The sequence below is a fragment of the Brienomyrus brachyistius genome, chromosome 22, assembly GCF_023856365.1.
Source record: "Brienomyrus brachyistius isolate T26 chromosome 22, BBRACH_0.4, whole genome shotgun sequence".
In the NCBI taxonomy this organism is placed as follows: Eukaryota; Metazoa; Chordata; class Actinopteri; order Osteoglossiformes; family Mormyridae; genus Brienomyrus; species Brienomyrus brachyistius.
In genome coordinates, this window is record NC_064554.1 from 18512343 (window position 1) to 18531124 (window position 18782).

General features: G+C 44.7%; 2 protein-coding genes across 3 annotated transcripts in view; one reads left to right on the forward strand and one right to left on the reverse strand.

Moving 5' to 3' along the window:
* The first annotated feature begins 476 nt into the window (after positions 1-476).
* On the forward strand, positions 477-10795 carry elac2 (elaC ribonuclease Z 2). The gene is made up of 24 exons (XM_048991664.1): positions 477-997; positions 1103-1153; positions 1249-1319; positions 1573-1637; positions 1730-1787; positions 1900-1968; positions 2424-2516; positions 2612-2661; positions 2749-2807; positions 3226-3298; positions 3906-4018; positions 4306-4401; positions 4520-4658; positions 5053-5138; positions 5586-5707; positions 5788-5884; positions 6258-6396; positions 6687-6725; positions 6935-7044; positions 7764-7863; positions 8494-8614; positions 9176-9254; positions 9660-9804; positions 10402-10795. The coding sequence occupies exons 1-24, from the start codon at positions 651-653 to the stop codon at positions 10612-10614; spliced, it is 2535 nt and encodes an 844-aa protein (XP_048847621.1). The 5' UTR covers positions 477-650; the 3' UTR covers positions 10615-10795.
* Positions 10796-14223: 3428 nt separating this feature from the next.
* Positions 14224-18782, reverse strand: part of LOC125718514 (protein shisa-6) — a 41902-nt gene continuing 37343 nt past the window's right edge. For both annotated transcript variants that reach the window (XM_048992418.1, XM_048992417.1), the window contains exon 8: positions 14224-17691. In XM_048992418.1, coding sequence (XP_048848375.1) covers positions 17105-17691 — 587 coding nt within the window. In that variant the 3' untranslated portion in view covers positions 14224-17104. The remainder of the gene's footprint in view (positions 17692-18782) is intronic.

Sequence of the window (18782 nt, forward strand, 5' to 3'; positions counted from 1 at the left end):
GAAACTTTGCTTCAACTATTCCTATTGCATCGTATGTAATTCGACGTAAAATAATTTCAAATATATATTGCATAAATCGGGTCCCGGGCAAATGTCTTTTGTAACGGCCGATTCAGAAAATCAATCCATTTTGCCGTGTATCGCACCATATATATTTCCCGCGGTGGTTCTAGTGACTCATAAGTAGGTTTATATGCAATCAGTTAATTATGGCATATGTCCCGGGAACCATACCCATGAAACAATCGAACTTCGTTGTAGATTTGCAGTTTGTGAAATGTATATCATCTATTATTTTGACAATTTCAACAATTTGGATGATCTTTGAAATCTTGGCATTGAACAGAAGCCATTATTTTGGATTTCCGTTTGTAGGTTTCATCTTGTGAATAATACCAAGTCAATTACATAATGAGTATCAATGGACGAATGAGACTGCGTATAAATAGGTTTGAGAAGCGCTGCAGTCAGGCATATCTGTGTGGCGTCATCATGCTGCGACGGAAGAAAATGCAGTAAACTCACGTTGCTGAACTTATGTGGTGTATGTGTGGTCGGAAAGAATTCAATATATAATGAAAATGTTATTCTATTAGGGAATTCGATTAAAAGAAGAAATTTGAATACCTGTTACCGCATTTGCTGCCTTGATGTTTATTATAAGAAAAGCATTTTTGGACATAAGAACGACCGCCGGCCTACTTCTTAAATATTCAGCGACGACTCGGTGTCAATGCTATTCCAATACATGGGTTAAAAATATTTTTCCTCGGACTCTTTTTGTTATATCGCGGGCTATGGCCTCTAATACAAACAACAATCAGAAACCGAGAGCGAAAAAACCCAAGCCTCCCAGAGACACCCTGCGACACGTGAAGATCAAGGAACACCGAAAAAACGTTGACTTACACGGGGCTTCAACTGTATACATACAAGTAGTCGGAGCAGGCAGTCGAGATAATGGAGCATCGCTGTACGTTTTCTCTGAGTACAACAGGTAATGAACGACGGAACCTGATTTTTTTTACGACATCCTCTCTGATATTAAGTTTTGCACTTATTTCCTTGATACTGCAAATGTAAACAACTGCAACGATTACAGGTATTTGTTCAACTGTGGAGAAGGGACCCAGAGGTTGATGCACGAGCATAAGTAAGTCGATTGGCAAAAGGCATGCATTGTTTTTGCCATTTATACTAGTGTTTAGAATCCAGTCCGTTAATATAATTTGTGCTTTACACTTGCAGACTGAAAGCCTCTCGCCTAGACAACATCTTTTTAACCAGGATGAGCTACGATAATGTTGGCGGTTTATGTGGTGAGAACATTAAACTAACGTCTAGGTTCTCTCTCCGTAATGCTTCATTTTATTAAGCTGTAAGTAGAGATTACATAACTTGTATGAAACTAATTCAATCTCTCTGAATAGTGTCGTGTAAGGGCTGTCCTAAGGAAAATGTAGAAAACGAATATTTTGATAAGCACTTCCGCTTCAGTTTATGGTCATTCTGCCAATAGAGGGACACACACAGCAGAGATTCCCGGCGAGTGATCTGCGCTGTATTTTGCAGGTATGATACTGACGCTGAAAGACACGGGCGTTCCGGAGTGCGTTCTCTCAGGTCCGCCTCAGCTGGTGAGTTATGCAGCTCAAGTTGGATTGTTAGCCTCCATACTTTGTCACTTTAAGTACAGTTAACCTTTTTTTGTTTTCCATTTGATTCCAAGGAGAAGTATCTAAGTGCCATTCGTGTCTTCTCCGGACCTCTAAATGAAATCAAATTAGGTATTCAATTTTCTAACATTCTCCCTTTTGTGTAAATGTGGTCATTCTGATAGTTTAAAGGTACTTGAGAAACGCATCTTGTTAATGCTTTTATGTCTGGCTGTCACCAAAGCTGTACGCCCCTACACTGAGCCGCAGTACTCTGACGAGACCATGTCGGTCACTCAAGTACCCATTTTTGGTGAGTAGCATCTCTGTTATGAAATGTGAATTGGGGAATTCAGTGTGGCAGCTGGACCTTAAGTCTGACAGATTCTCAGGCTGAAATTCTGAGAATAGTCACACGTCTGCGGGTTCTTCATCAAGGCCCTTAACTCTCAGCTTCTCGCAGGGTAGCTACCCCCCCCACCCCCCACTTCCCTTCACATGCATATGTGGCTGTGTTTCAGTGCAAGATGGATAGAGAATTTTTCCCTGAGGATTAATAGTGTCACTGTTTTGCCATTGAAGATGTTACCAACTCTTAAAATTTTGAGTGGTTTGTTTATCTAGGGGGGGCAATTTGGATCATTCGGGCACATTTGGCCGCTGTGTCATTGTAGAAACTGAGGAATCCCCCTGCCCCTCCCAAACACACACCTGAAGCCCGTCCCTTATGCTCTGTTTCCTTACCCCTTTTCTCTCTGTGATCTCCAGCCAAGCCTGCAGGACGCCTGTCCCCCACCTGCCGCTCCCCAAGCCGGCGGTCCTCCCCCGGGGCCGAGCCGGCCGACGCTGGAGACGGCCCAGGTGAGGACGGCACTGCGGCCGGGATGGTGATTCGCAGAGTGCCAGGCAGCGTATGTCATGTGATGTGATGTGTCCCATTTGTTGTGCCGGCGCAGGATCAGCAGTAACCAAAGACCCCGATCTAGTCGTTGCCTTTATTTGTAAGGTAAGAGGCTGTGATCGGCGCCCTTGTTAAGCTGCCCGTAAACCAATGAAAACTCACTTCATGCATTGTACCATTTTCTTATTGCAGCTTAACCAGAAGAAGGGAAACTTCTTGGTTCTTAAAGCCAAAGAGCTTGGGTTACCTGTGTAAGTAGCTGGCCAGAGACGGTGGCTCATGTGGCGTCTGGTTTACCTGTTGGTTATGGGTGAAGGAGCAAACTCTATGGCGCCCCCTGCTGGTTGTTCTGTTTTCAAAAAAACACATTGATCAAATGTCCACTTTATATAACCATTGTGGTTATATAACCAGTTAGAGCAGTTAGCGTGACATCAGCTGGTTTAATGCTCATCTACAATAAATGAGCAAATGGGAAGAACAAAGTATAAATGTGGGGCAGGTAAATGGGGGGGGGGGGGGAAGAGGCAGAGGATGGACTTAATTACGTCTAATTGTGCTCCTCCGAAGAACCCCGTAAGTTCGAAGGACACATTTCTGCCGACAAACGCGAAACCTTCTCTCCCTGCTCTAGGCGTTTTGCTAACTGGCCTGTGGTTCTGTCGGCAGGGGCACTGCAGCCATCGGGCCCATCATCGCCGCCCTGAAGGATGGCAGATCGGTGACCTTTGAGGGCAGGGAGGTGAGAGCGATTCTCGTCTTGCGGTGTTTTTCTGTAGCAGTGTTGGATGTGGTTAGTCTAACTGTAGGTTTCCTACGGTACATTGGGAGGAGCCTTATGGAAGTTAAGAAAATGACACTCAAATGATCTTCCTGTTGACGTGAAAAGGTCCGTCAAAGTGAGTCTGCTTGGTCATTTCTAAACTTCTCCTAAAATCACTGCAGTATTTCTGCCGTCCGTCCAGTGCAGCCTTGTGTCTCTCGGCTCGGCTGGTGTCACATGGCTGATCGATACCTCATTTGCTCAGTTAAATAAACTAGGTTGGCTGGTGGTGAGATTGAACAAACGCATGTAATGGCGAAGGTGCCCCTAAGGAGAGATTTGGGAAACGAACCGGCCATCTAGCCGTCTGACAGGATATCAGTAACTTCTTGAAGAACAGTAGTTTTTTACTAGTTTACTTTTAGTTTTTATATGTTCTAATGTGGCATTGTTTTTATGTTCTGAGCACATGTACACTTACTACCCAGATAAATAGCTTTGAACTTTCCTGTCTAAGACTTTTGCACAGCACTGTATGTGCCCCCCCCCCCCCCCCCCCGGACTCACTAGTGTCATGCTTCCACAGATTCACCCTGACGAAGTGTGCACCCCCGCTGACCCCGGCCACGCCTTCATCGTGCTGGAGTGCCCCTCACTGGAGTTCGTCCAGCCCCTCTGCACCAATGAGACCCTCCGCGGGTATCGTCACGACGACATGTGCTTTAGTTGTCCTGGCAACTGATTTATTACCTGTCTGCAGAAAGGACATTAAAGACTTTCACGACTAATTAAAATATGCTACCCCAGTATGACCGGCATGAGGGAAAACTTTTTATAAACCTTCCTGAAAGATGTATTAAACCGAAGGTTTGTGCTGTTTTTGTCACTGTACTGTACATGGGCGATTTTGACAATTTTGAAGCTGGTGTATGGCAGTGGGACGGCAATGAATAAGTGTGGCTGTTGAAGTTGCTCTACATCTGCAGGTACCAGAGTGGTGGTCAGGTCCCTGTTGCATTGGTTGTCCACATGACCCCAGAATCTGTCCTAGAAACGGAAGAGTACAAGCAGTGGATGGAGAGGTAAGTCCTGCAGTGGAGCCATGTGACCGGAGCTGCACTTGGAGCGGCCTCAAGTCACATGACCGCTTTTAGACCCGCTCGTCCCATGCGGATCCTTATTGGCTGTGCTGGCTGACAGGTTCGGGCCCACGACAGAGCACCTGATTCTAAACGAGCACGTGAGCACCGTTCACAATGTGCGGAGCCATAAGATTCAGACCCAGCTCAACATGATTCACCCTGAAATCTTCCCAGAGCTAAAGACCTACATGGCGAAGGTAAGCAGAGCGCACAGGTGATAACACATACTGGGCGGTAGTGATGCCCTAATGAAGCTTCATGAACCATTTTCTGTAAATTCTGACCCCACTAGATGGCGCTCTTGGTTTGTTTTGGAACATGAATTGAGCCCTTTTTTAATAGAGCACCATCTAGTGGTGTCAGAAAATACAGCAAATGGTTCACAAAGCTTCATTTGACCATCACTACTGGATTGCATCGTCTGTGCACCAGGCAGAGCCCCTGTAAGGGCTTATGCTGCATGACTGAAGGGTAAGAACGATTCTCAGCACGAAACTGTGATCCTTCTTTCTTCGATGTATGTGACATCAGGAGGCTTGAATTTCTGCTCTGTAGACCGACTCATCAAAACACCAGTCTCCTGTATCCTAGGGATCACAGGCCGCCATCCATGCGCCCAGCGTAAGAGGCGAGTGTCTGCTGAAGTTCCAGATGAGGCCCAAGGTCGAGTGGCAGAGGTGAGAGGGGTTTGTCTGCCTGACCATTTAGTGTCAGGAGCCATTTTTCACTGGCCTATTTCTACATGACAATAAGTGCATGAAAATTAAGCCCACTGTCGTTTTGTGCTTGCAGACATACGCGCAATTGTAAGTAATTCGGGTTCATCTAATGTCAGCTATTTAAATGGTATAGACAAGTGTTTCTCAATCCAGTCTTCAGGGACTCCCAGACAGTCAACTTTTTTGCTCCCTACCAGCCAATCAGGAATGTCCAGTACCTGGTGTAGGTGCTCTTGGAGCTGCGAAGGAGCAAAAATGTGGACAATCTTGGGGACCCTGAGAAACATTGCTCTAAAACCTTTAGGATGTTCTGATAATTTTTATATCCAATAAAAATGCCACTGTGTGTAAGCAGGTGGGTGTGGGTCTTTAGCTGGGTCATATAGCGCAGTGTCCTTTCCCCAGGGACGCCATCCCCACATGTGACACGGACGAGTTCGCGAGGGAGGCTATGGCGCTGCCCGACTTCCTCGGCGAGCTGGAGGAGTGGAGGAGGCTGCAGGCGGCAGACGGAGGCCCGCGAGATGGTGAGGCTGGCCGCCGGGCTGTTTGCCTGGGAGTCACATGACCTTAGTCACATGACATTGAGGGGCGTGGTGCTTTTCAGGAGGAGCTGGGAAGTACCCGGAGCTGGTGTTCCTGGGCACAGCGTCTTCCCTTCCCATGAAGATCAGGAATGTCAGTGGAACGCTGGTGAATATTAGGTATGGTGGTGTGACTGTTCAGGCAATGCGGGAACGTTAGCTGAACGATTTGGGCGTCTTTGCTCCTTATGCGTGTGGGTTTGCGCCATTGCGTCCACATAGTGCGGTAAAACCTCAAACCTTCTGTATTTTTGGGGACGTTTTTCTGGGCCCCTTTGGGACCCCCTCAGTTTTATAATGCAATCAAAAAGTGTAAAAGCTAAAACTCTTACTTTGTTTGGTTACTTTTTAGTTAACCCTTTCCCAGCCGTAACCTTAAGGGTGTTGTGACTGGGATTAGGGTTTTTCCTATAGAAATTAATGGAAGGTCCCTGTTTAGATGTTTGTGTGTGTGTGTGTGTGTGTGTAACTGCTCTGGTGCTTGACACCCCAGCACTAGCCAATCTCTGCTGCTTGACTGTGGCGAGGGCACCTTCGGCCAGCTGTGTCGTCACTATGGCGATGATGTGGACGAGCTCCTGACGAGGCTGTCCACTGTGTTCATCTCTCACATGCATGCCGACCATCACACGGTGAGCTCGTACTTTCAGGGCCTGGACCCAGCATTTTTATATAAAAAACAAAATGTTTATGCCATATTCTAGTGATGGCCAAATGAAGCCATTTTTTTGACCCCACTAGATGACGCTCTTGGTTTGCTCTGAGGCATGCATTGAGCCCTTTATTTGAACAGAGAGCACCATCTAGTGGTGTCAGAAATTACAGCATATGGTTCATGAAGCTTCATTTGGCCATCACTATCATATTCCTTAATTCTAAATAACTAGGTGTGAAATTTCTGAAATTTTTCTCCTGCCTGTAGGGATTGCTGCATTTGTTGTATCAAAGAGAGAGGGCTTTGGTAAGTAGGCATTTTAATAGTCAAGTGCATATTTCATCATGTTCAACCTTTTTTAAATTTTTAAATTTTTTTGCTTTTGTTTACATTTTATTCTGATTTTGAAAGTGAAATGGTCATGTGACCCAAGATGCAGGGAGTCCAAGTTGTATTTGGGTGGTATGTGGATTGCAGAGGTTTCATCACAGCCCCCTGCTTTTCTCATCCTCCAGGAGACTCTGGGCAAACCCTTTGCCCCCGTGTACCTGGTGGCGCCTGTTCAGATCATGCACTGGCTCCAGCAGTATGATGAGCACTGTCAGCCCATCCTCAAGCATGTCGCGTGAGTATGCCGCCAGCAGGTGGCGCTGTTTCCTTTCACTTCAGATTCCTCTGAGCAGGGTTTGGTTGATTTTTACATGCTGTGCTCACAGAAAGTCTTAATCTGCAACATTTTTATTTAGAACTAATTGCCTTCATCACAAAAGTCCATTGACAGGCTGAGTCATTCAGTCCTGTTTTTCCCATTTTGTAATTAATTGTGATTGTAGTCAGTAGCTCCCAAAGGGACACTAAACGCAAACATGTAGCGTTTTGTTACTAATTGCAAAGCACCCAGTAAACTGACGAACAGTCTACCTTGGAACAGCTCTTGAACTTCTATAATTTGGGTTTCAGTTAATTACTGCTCGAAACAAATGTTTTGCTTAAATCTACTGGTTCTCATATGATACAAATGAATAAAATAGTTTTTGTAATAAACCGATAAATTTGCAACAATTTTTACTCAGTTCAGCAAGCGTCCCAAGTCTTTCTGTGAGCACTGCATGTAAAATCAACCATCTTCTTCTCAGAGCGATTTGAAGTGAAATGGAACGGTCCCACTTTTTTGCTTCCCCACTATCCGTGGGTCCCTGATTTTCCGGATTTGGAAAAGCTGCTGTAAGGTGTTACAGTGCATCCCTGTGGATTCAGCTTCATATTCCCTGCAACAGTGTTCATGTAAAATAAAGGCTGATTTAAGCTGTACTGCTTTGTATCTGTGGTCGTTTCCTCCTACAGCATCATCCCGTCACGGTTCTTGGTCGATGGGGGCGTGGAGCCCAGTGATGAGACTAAATCTCTCATCCAGGCAATGCTGAAGAAATCAGAGCTGGAAAAGGTAAATGCAGGGAGCAGGGTGGGGTGTCCATCTCTATCTCTACAAGCCCGCAATACAGTCGTCCTCACGATATGAGTTGTTTCGATTCAATACATCACACTGCATCTCAGTGTTACCGCGGGATGCTGATGGGTGACACTCCTGTATTTAAATAATGGAGCTAATCATTTAAAAATGGGCCAAATGTAAACAGCAGGTATTAAGGGCCTTAAACTCCCGAGGATGAGTCGGCATCCTGAGTGAAGTCGCTGCACGTTTCCGCTCCCAGCTGCATAAACTCTGCCTTTCGTTATTCACTCGGTTTGCTCATTTCTGTTTTAAAAGCTGCAAATGTGCAGGAAAAAAAGCCGAATGAAACGCCTGACTTTCATTTCAGGGATGGACACTTCACTGCAGGGTTTGACACTGTGGTGCAGTTAGGCTATATGCTGTAAGCAGTATATTTTTAAAGTTGGATTTCACCAGTTTTACCCAGTACTGCAATGAATTAATAAATTGAAGTGACTCGATTTAATCGCAGTATTGATACTCGGGAGCCCCCGCTTGGCCACTGAGGACATGGCCTGCATACACGTGTGTAACCAACTCCCTCCCTCTTTCCACACCACACCCACTCCCCCGCCGTCGCAGTTGCAGACGTGCATGGTGCCGCACTGCAGGGGCTCCTTCGGCTGCAGCCTCCAGCATCCCTCCGGGTGGAAGATCGTCTTCTCAGGAGACACCATGCCGTCCGAAGCCCTGGTCCAGATGGGTGTGTTGGCTGCGTCCTCCACAAGCAGGAAATTTAGTGTCTCATTAACTCTTAGGTGTTACTGTGTCCCTCTGTTCAGGCGTCTCATATCTCTGGGGCGGGACCGGGGATTTCGTGGGAGGACTTTTTATAGGGGTGCCAGTAGATCATGGTTCCCCAGTTCCGGTCCTGGAGGGCCAGTGTGCAACAGTTTGCAGGCTTCCCTGCTCAAACACATTCTATTCAGCATTACACGAATACAAGAATATGTATATTAGTTTACCGTATTTATAATTGCTCTGCAAAGCATGCTGGTAACTGCATAATTAGTCCTGCTGACCAACCATCCTACGAACTATCATGTTGCCAAAATGCCGTTGATTTTTCGTCAGAAGCACACGGCCAGCTTTGCCTCGCTGGTTTGCGAGCTTCTGTGTTAGCAATAGTAGCTTTTCACTTGCAAAGGTGCTTTCCTCCGCACGCAGCGCCTGGCTTCGCGGTTAGCGATTGGTTGCTAGTGGGTTGTGGGTGTCGGTCAAACGGTTTGGCGTTTAGTGACGCGGCTGCAATTGTTTTCCCAAGGGAAGAGCGCCACTCTGCTGATCCATGAGGCCACGCTGGAGGATGGGATGGAGGAGGAAGCCAGGGAGAAGCGTCACAGGTACCTGCAGGCCACCTGAAACCTTTCCCTGATGGAGCAGTTTAATGTAGTCAAATGCAGAGGCAGAAAGTGGAAATCCAGTCCTCTGTAAATATGACTTTACACTCAACTGGTTGGTTGAAACAAAACCTTGGTCTGGATTTGTACTTTCTGGGCCTGAACTTTCCGCCTCTGGTTAAAAGAGTATGCATGAAGGATTTAATGCTTTTTAAGTGTGTCTTTCGGCATTGATTGGATATGAGAATGGAGCCCCTGTGATCACAGTGGAGTAAGAAGGAAAAGTAAGGAAAAGTGCTAAAGATGCCTAATGTTCTTGGTAATTTGGACCACAGTTCCATTTGGTACCACTAGGGTGGTAAACGAATGAAGTGACCCGAGAACTGACCGAATTGGCTTCAATCGTAGCACGACATCTCAGGCCATTGACATCGGCATGAAGATGAACGCAGAGTTCATCATGCTGAACCACTTCAGCCAGAGGTACGCCAAGATCCCCCTGTTCAACGCGGACTTCAATGACCGGGTGGGAATATCCTTCGACCACATGAAGGTGAGCGACCGACTGGCGAGTCTCAAGCTTCAGACGGCCGTGTACTGCTGCATGACCACGCAGGAATGGTGTCGATTCTGAAGAGCCCAGGTTTTCAGTTTGCTTATGAATCTTCTGCATGATACGAATTTTGTTACTGTGCCATTTCTGAGGATTATAAGTGCTGCCTCCTTTTTAAAAGCTGGGCTCCTGCCCGATTGTGGGGGGGTGGGTTTCGGTGTAAGAACTGCTTCCGTCAGGCTGGCGAATCCCTCAGAACTTGAGGGAATTTCCTCCTGGGGCAAAGTAGTGGAAAACTGAGGGTTGGGTCAGTCTTGAATGTCAGGTTCCGGACTTCCTACCTTTTGATTGGGCAAAGAGGGTGAAGGCCTGGAACTGCCGATGCTGATTGGATGATGTGTTTTTAAATGGTGAACTTCATCCAACCGCATGAGTCCCCGCCCACTTAAATGCATGATGGAGATGGCCGTGGTAGCTTCACCCTGTCATTCACCAGGTTGAAGTTCCCAACTGACTCGTGGTTTAGATGCAGCTCTTTTGAAGGTTGAAAGCATGATCGTGGGCTTTGTCTCACGTTATTATCCCACACTTTCACAGGTGGGTCTGGGTGACGTGGACATCATCCCGAAGATGGTGCCCTCGCTGAAAGCTCTGTTCGCGGAGGAGATCGGCGAGATGGAGGAGCGGAGGGAGAAGAGGGAGCGGCGAGACCTGCGGCAGAGGGAGGACGCCGAGACTGGGAACGGGAGCAAACGGGAGCTGGAGGAGGTCAGGCAGGAGAAGGAGAGCAAAAGGCTGAAAGCCAGCTAGCGTGGTGGGACGAGTGCAGTGACGGCTGCATGCTTAGCACACAGAAACTTGTTAGTTGAACTAATGATGATGACAAATGAAATGGATGTGACCAGATGCATTTAATTTAAGCTGATATATATTGCTTGCAGATTCTTCATAATTTTTATTTTGTGGCTTGTTAATAAAGCAAATTCATTTATTTTTTTGGCCCCAAGGATGTTTCTTTTTTCTTTTTTTGCAAGAAAATTCAAGGAAGTTGATGAAAGTTCATGGAAGTTCATGAGTTGAGCTTTTGCCGTGGAATTTCTGTCCCCTTCCTCCAGGGGGCAGTAATGCTCCTATGGAGTGTGAATGCGAGTCATGGGCATCAGCTGCATAAATCTAGGTTGCTACAGGAGGGGGAAAAGGTGCTTAACTAGAATGGCGTCAATTAAAAGACGGAAAAAGTTGCTGAACAATCAAAACGTGGAGGTCATGTGGAATATAAGTGCTGTTCAAACGCAAATGGGACCCTACTAAGGTGCACCGAAGTTACCATTATATATATATTTTGTATGAATCTGTGTTTATGGAGTACAGTACAAGATGGTATCAAAGAGCAAACGGCGATTCCAACCCTGTATCCATATGTAGATGATTACAGGACCGTACAGAAGGTTTTATCTCTAATCCGTTTTCTTACGTAAATGTATAGAAGACGTACGCCATTTTCTCCTCTCAGCTCTTCTCATATGAAAGTTATTTTAATTATTTCAGCCTTCATTCGGTATGTGTAATATGTAGAAACTATCCTAAAAAGGCATTCTCGGTATTTTACACTGGTACTCCAAACTGTGGATTGCAGTAGGTATAGAGCAGTATTAAAATATTAATCTCTATGAAAACTCATTTGTTTGAAGTCCTGCCGTCATTCATAGCTTTTGTACTTCTGTACCGTGCTTTTCCTTACCAGCAACTTGCTACCCAGATACTAATTTTAATAATTGCAGAACTTACCATGGTGTGAGCTTTGCTTTTGAATCTCATTGGTTGTAACTAGATTGTTACTTTACAGTCAGGGACCGTAACGTTTCCATCTTAAGCGACAGGGAGCAGGGTTCCTATATTACGATGTTTGTGAAATGAGACACGTTACCTAGAATTATCGGCAGACTGGCAGACATCAACAGGTCCATAGGCTAAGTCTGGGTATTCCTATAGTGAAGGGTTAGGGTTTACTATGAAAATTTAATACATCTGCATATTTCTCCCTGTTCGTGGGGATCCTGTCTCCGGAAATATCCCTGTAGCACTAAAGGCGCGTTGCTGTAAGGGATGGTTTCTCCCTGGTAGAGAAGACTGGGACTTAACGGTTGCATAATATGCGATTTTACAGGACAACTAACTAATATATCGTTCGCTTCCCTGCAGAGCAATTCGCAAACTTCGCATTCAGCCATAAACGCAACACGAGTTTCTCCGACAGAAATCACAGCAGCTTCCGGGCACTGATTTATTCAGCGGAAGACAAATGTCAGCACAGCGGTACAAATTATAATCAATTCTCAGTTTAACTAGCAGCGTGATACACCGGAATTGAGAGAAACTGTCGACAAAATCATTAACTGGCTTTGATTAAACCATCTGCGTTTCTTGGACACGTCATAGTTCAGTTAAATTTCCCTTAAATATGTCTCTTTTTCAGCATCTCGCATACAATCCGGCGTCTTATCAGCATTACCTCATACCGATGAATGATTTCATTAATGCAGCAAAAATATTTGTAGTGGATAGTCGGATTGTGGGGAAAGCAGTAGAACAAGTAGTACAGTCAGAAAAAGGGGCACCGATTTGTACCGTTGCTTTTCACGGGACCTGTATCCTTAATAATTGTACCTTTTAAGGTTCTGAAATGGACTCAGGAACATCCCAAAGGTACCAACAGCTTTAATGTACCATCAATGGCACAGAAATGTTCCCCAGAGTCCATTTCTGTACTTTAAAATGTACAATTACCTACAGCTAAGGGTACAATTTGCAGACCCTTGAGGGTACAGCCCCAGTGACAAGCAAAGGTACAAATGTTTACCCTTAGAGTGCATGTCTATATGACACGACTACTAAGCCCAAGTTAACCATATTGTTGTTTACCCGTATTTAACAGGTCCATTTCATTGTTCTCAGCAATTCATTGACAATAATCTTTTTGGCTGAACAGTCAGTTTTCAGCTTCTGAAGCGCCTTAAACTACTTTATAATGTGTTAACAAGAGAAGTGACTGAAAATATACAATGTTAATGCCATTCATAGGACAGACCCCAGTGATGCCACGTTTCTACCTGTAAAACTGCAGTTCCTGTTTATCATCGTAAGTGGTTGGTGGAGTCACAGGAATACCCCCTCGCGTTTTGTCTTTGACTGCTTGAGATTAGAAATTAAAACGTGACAACTTCGTGAAATAACCATGGAGCCTCTTAAACTGGTGCAGCTGTTAACTCAGAATCAAGGCCCGAGTTTAAACGAGATAAATTCGAATCACTGGGAATGCTGAGAATTCGGACTCTTGATCAGATGATGACTAAAATGCTAATTTATTAAAGTAAACTATGAGGGGTTTTGGGGCCCAACATCATTTGAATATTTCTAAGTTTGTTACTGTAACTTTGCCTGCGCCAATCAAAAAGGCAAAGCAGAACCGAAAAATATATTCATTTCTCCCATATCCCTTACATCAGCGATTTCTATTGGAAACCGGCGTCCCAGTCCAGCAGCAGCGGAGATTGGCGTGGACGCGGCCCGTATGTTACTGCGGATGGGGGTCTGGAGCCTCCGTCTGCGTCAGCGACCCTCATTAACAGACGAGTCGCGGCGGCTTCCTCTCGTCTGGACTGCCGGTGTTTGCTTTGAGGTCCGGAATCTCTTTTCCTTCGTTTCTTTACCCAGCACTTTCAGCACATATTTCTCGGAGATAGCTCTGCCTCTTCGACTAGATTAAATGTTTTGTCTGTGTGAAAAGGGGTTTTTTTTCTCCAGAGAATGCCATTTTTCAAAGAAAGTAAAATGTGCGATTCTATCTGCAAAACCCTTTACGATGTGAATAGCAATAAACCCGTTTACTCACACAGTGAAAATTATATCAACAATCTCTTTGGTCTATAAATGCATTTAAGCAAGGTACTTAACCTGAGTCGCTTTAGCTGGTAATAAATAAATATCTACTTTCTTTCCAATTTATGGGGAAAATGCAACTTCACGCTCGTTTTATGGAGTTTTTGAAGCTCTGTGGAGGAATGCAGGGCGTGTGTTTGCGCAAACGTTCACTGTTCTTGCAGGATGCCACCGCTACTGCGGCTCGTCCGGCGCCATTACTGTCCAGTTTAATTATGTACCATCACAAAATAGGTAGTCCTGCGACGGGCGCCCCCCCGCCCCCATCCTGGGTTGTTCTCTGCCTCGTGCCCATTGCTTCCGGGATAGGTTCCGGACCACTACCCCCAGTAGGATAAGCGGTTTGTAAAATGTATGGATGGATGGACAAAATAGGTACTTCTCAGAAAACAAAAGCTGAATCCTAAAATCAAGCACCTTCTGCCCTGTTAAGGAACACATCCGGTCATAAACCCAGGCGTAATATGAACCGTGGTTTTATTTTCAAAAAACGACATCAAGTCTTCAAAAGACTATTGGATTATATGACATAATTATTTCAATATCTGACATCATAATTACCTGGTGAAACAGTTAATATTGTTATTCTAACATTTTGGTAGATATAGAATGATGTTTCATTTAAGTTTCATCCCAATATCCAATATTAAAAGATCCTGCTTAAGTACGTTGGTCTCCACATTTGTTCCGGAGCCGGGTGTGACTCCGGACTATGAAGCTCCAGTCCAGCAGCGCCGTGTTCCGCCGTCTGCGAGCCGTCAAATGCAGTCGAATTTCGCGATCGCTCATTAGTTCCAAGGGATTTAGTTACCATGATGTGTTCGTCTGTTCCAGATGAACCCCGCCGATCAACGTTTTCTTCCGCAGGAGATGGAAAGGCAGCGCATTTTAGGGTCGACACACTTTTGTAAAACTGTTCTGCAGTTTGTCCATGTTTATTTAATCTTTTTTTGCAGGTAGTTAACAATTCACTTCAGAAATAGCTTGTTTTCCTTTATTTCTGATTCATAAATAAATTATAGAATTGGGGAAAAAAGTTGTTCTTTAGGCTGATTACTAAATTGGTTATGGTTTTATACGGTATATACAGAACGCACTTTTATGAGTAAATCAGAGCAAGAACATCGCAAAAAACAGTCATTTGCAGCTCGTGTAGAAGTTCGTTCAATGAATAACCCATATTTGTGCAAAGTCACAGATACAAAGATATTTCGTCATCAGTACTACTATAAACACAGAGTCTGTAAGTGGACCTAAACACAAACATACCACGTTACCCCATAATGGAGGCATTGTCCTCAAAGGAAAATTGTTACAGTACTATTAAGTTTTTTTTATGCAAGTGAGTGCTTCCTACAGAAGTTCTAATAAGTGAAAAAAAAACTACAAAGCAAATCCCTTTAGAAGTGTGGATCTAAAATGATCACTAGTAGCACACTAAGCGCGAGGAGCAGAGAGTTCATGACGCCACAAAATCGCACCAGCCTTTTCCTCGAAGCGGTGTGCCGCGCTGCCCAGTGACGCTCATTATCGCCCTAACACATTCACAGTCTTTCCCTCCGTCTCTTTTGCGTAAGTCATCAGTTCTTGCTGACAGTTACGGATTCCTGGCCCCGATCTGAATATGAATGTCTCCTCGGGGTATCGGGACGTACCGATTCCAGGCAGGAAGCACCCGACCAGCTATGAGACTCACGGGCTTAACTGGGTTTACGTCACTGTTGCAGTGTATTTGCATGTCTGCAAATGCAGATGCATACATAACAATTCATAATGGCTCAGAAATATGTGGGAATATTTAACGATCATAATTTCAAGTGTTTATTAACATGTTTCCAAAACGTTTACCGTTATAGAAAGTAATCTCTTCTTTACTGACGATAAGAACTGTTCTTTTCTGAAAAATATTAGATTGCGTTGTAATTTTGGCCACGCATGCCAAACTCAATTTTGGATGATTCCACATTAAAAAAAAACGTAGAAATATTAAAGGGTTTAAAACACCCCTCCCACAACTTCACGTAACGTAAACCATCTTAACATCAGTCGTTTCCAAAAAGTCTGAGGTATATCGCTTATTTTGTCTAAATGTTGCTGGTACAACTTTACATAATTTCTGAAAGCTAGAAAATAAAGATGAGAAGCAAGTCTACGGAATTAACGATGAAAGTGTGAAAGGACGAAACACGTGACTAAAAAATCCACTGGCTTATGAGATCCCACGAGATAAGGCATTGCTTCGTAATGAAAACATCGGAACACACTACTCACAGTTTAAATCTTCTCTTCACTACGCTAATTGAGTTGACATTTTCTTCGATCGTTACACAGGACGGTTTCGACAAATGTGACCATTTCACGACAGCAATTATTCCGTTTCGAGTTCGATTTTAAGTTTATATACACCAGACTTATCAAAATGTACAAATGAACGCAGTGGTCCCAACCAAGCACACACATTACAGTGTTTCATACAAGAGATGCATGGTTACAATGTGAAAAAAAATTGTTAGCAGTGGTGTTATGATGTTGCGCTACGGTGTACTTTGATGTTGGCTCAGTTCATCCGTCTCCTCTAACATTTCAGATGTGACACGCACACCACACACACGCCACTATCCTCTTATGAAGTTTTGTGTTGCGTAGGAAACTGCAGTCAGTATCTGCGAAGAACTCATTTCATAAGTGACCCCCTCATCCCAAACCCCTCATACCATCTGCTAATATAGCCTATTTACAATCGTCTGCCTGAAGGAAATTATTTCATAATTGTCTAATTATTAGCGGATATGTGCTGGCCAATACTGAGAGAGAAAAGTAATTGAAAGAATAGTTTATTTATTTTAAAAAAGTTCAGTAGGTTGTGCTTTTTAACCCGCTGATCTGTTCTGCTATTTAAATGGAGTGTGTCGAGGCACGTGTCGAAACGTTAACGCCGCTTTCGTTTGTTTAGACGCGGACGGGAGGTATGTGAAATGCACCTGTTTGTAGTTTAATACGTTTGGTGCTAGTTCTGCGTCGGTATGATATCACTCCTCACACTGTAAACCACAGAGACGAGCTGTACCATTCTTCCCGTGCCAGCCTTCTAAAGCCCTTGTAAGATACCCTAAGTGTGTAGGGTGCAGCCTTCGTCAAAAGAACAGCTACTTTATTTCATATTTCATTCGTGCGATAAACCGGAAAGCTGGTGCTGAAAATGCATTTTATTGTCGGTTAGTTTTAACGTGTCTGACCTTTGGAAGTGTGAGACATACTTGGCCAATGGGATTGTGGCACTCAAGAGACGCACCAGCGTGCTACTCCTGGCAACTGTGCTCCTCACAGACGCCCTCCACCCCCTGCCCCCACCTCCGTCCTCTCAAACGGTCACCTCCGTCTTGCTGGCGGTGCGTTGGTAGTGGTGATGGTGGCCGGGGATGTATTGCAGGTGATCCACCGTGTGCGTCCGTCGCGAAGCGAAGGCCTGCCTCTTGGAGGTGCACTGGTTCACCGTTAGGGTGTTGTACGCATCGACGGAGGGACTGGGTTCTAAATGTATCTTTTTCACGTGCCGGTCCATGACGGGCGTGGTGGGCATGAGCATGTCGGCGTGGGACATGGCGCGGGACATCACCTTGTCCCGGTGACCGTGGCGACGCAGAGTCAGCATCTTCTCAGGGGAGAGCAGGGGATCCTGGGATTGGAGACGCTCAGCCGACAGTAGCTGCTCCTCTGACAGGATGCGGCCGTGGTAAGGGGAGAGGGTGAAAGTCGGGAGGCCATAGTCGCGTGGGGGCGCCCTCTCGGGCGACAGCACGTGGTCCTGGGACATGGCGCGCTGCACCCGGCGTGGCCGCTGCCTCGGGGGGGGCACCTGCTGGTCCATGTGCAGAGGCAGCATTGCCCGTGGTGGCAGTTCCGGTAAATGGTGCTTCCGGGGATAGTAGTCATCCAAGTCCTTGTCACCTGTGTGGGGAGACATAGCGTGAGGTCGAGAAACATTTCTTAGAACTGTCTTATCGGTGGTTTTAAATACTTAATTTTTCTCTAGTCTTACATGTTGAAGAATGGTGTAGCTGTTTAGTCCATGATGTGTATTTGAGAAAAAATGTGTAATCTTTAGTTTTAAAAAACAAGTAACTTCTCATATTCTCAGTATCAGAATCTAGACTTCAAACAACATCCTGCTGACTGTGAATGATTAGGCACAGAGATGGACTGTGAACAAACAAGAAGTGTATTTAAACTTTTATAATCCCCTAATCTGAAAGCACAATAATGGGAACAATGTTTGGAATTTATTTACCGTATTATTGACAGATTAAAAAGGATTTGTGAGTAAAATGTGTAAAATGAAGTGAAACAGTTTTGGGGAGGATGAGATAAAATAGTACATATACTTGAGTTTTGGCTTTTTAATGTCATTGGAGGTCATTTAAGAGCAAATACAATGATAAGAGTCCCTTTTTTGTAGTTTACCGATTGAAGGATGTTTAGGACTGCGTGTTCAGAATAAGGTTGCCATTTTAATTAGTTAGCAGTTGGTAATTTGAGGGTTCCAAATCTCATGGGCTCAACTGAAAGGTTTAAAACAAAGTAATTTATAATGTCCTTGAAGGGACCATTAGCTGAAAGCCCTCTGAATAAGAGAGAAGCACAAAATGTATTAATTTTAGCAGAAAAACACAGAGTGTTGGGTTTTGGCGATTTTCCTGCAGGCTTTTTTAAGCTGTGTGGCTGTCCTGATTCGCCTGATTCATGTGCTTTTGGGGTTAAAGGGATTGTTTGACTGGTAGTAAGAAATCCTCACTTAAGCCACTTACTGCTGTGGATAGATAGGGTTATGTGCTTTTGATAGGTGAGATGCTGCCGATCATTTTAAGTAGCACCTGTAATATTTCATGCAGTCATCTATCTTCCAACTGGTTTCCCTGAACAGGGTTGTGGGGGTTTTGGTTCAATTTTACGTTTTCTTACAGTTTCTTACAGATTGGGCCGTGATGCTTTTATAACCATACATGTAGGACATTGAACTATGGCCTTGTGTGTTCATTCAT

Excerpts from the sequence above, each read along its gene's own strand:
- elac2 (XM_048991664.1), top strand. The coding sequence starts at position 651 with ATGTTTATTATAAGAAAAGCATTTTTGGACATAAGAACGACCGCCGGC. Across the intron at positions 1,320-1,572 it reads TAATGTTGGCGGTTTATGTG|GTATGATACTGACGCTGAAA; the intron begins GTGAGAACATTA and ends TGTATTTTGCAG. Across the intron at positions 7,864-8,493 it reads AGAAATCAGAGCTGGAAAAG|TTGCAGACGTGCATGGTGCC; the intron begins GTAAATGCAGGG and ends CCGCCGTCGCAG.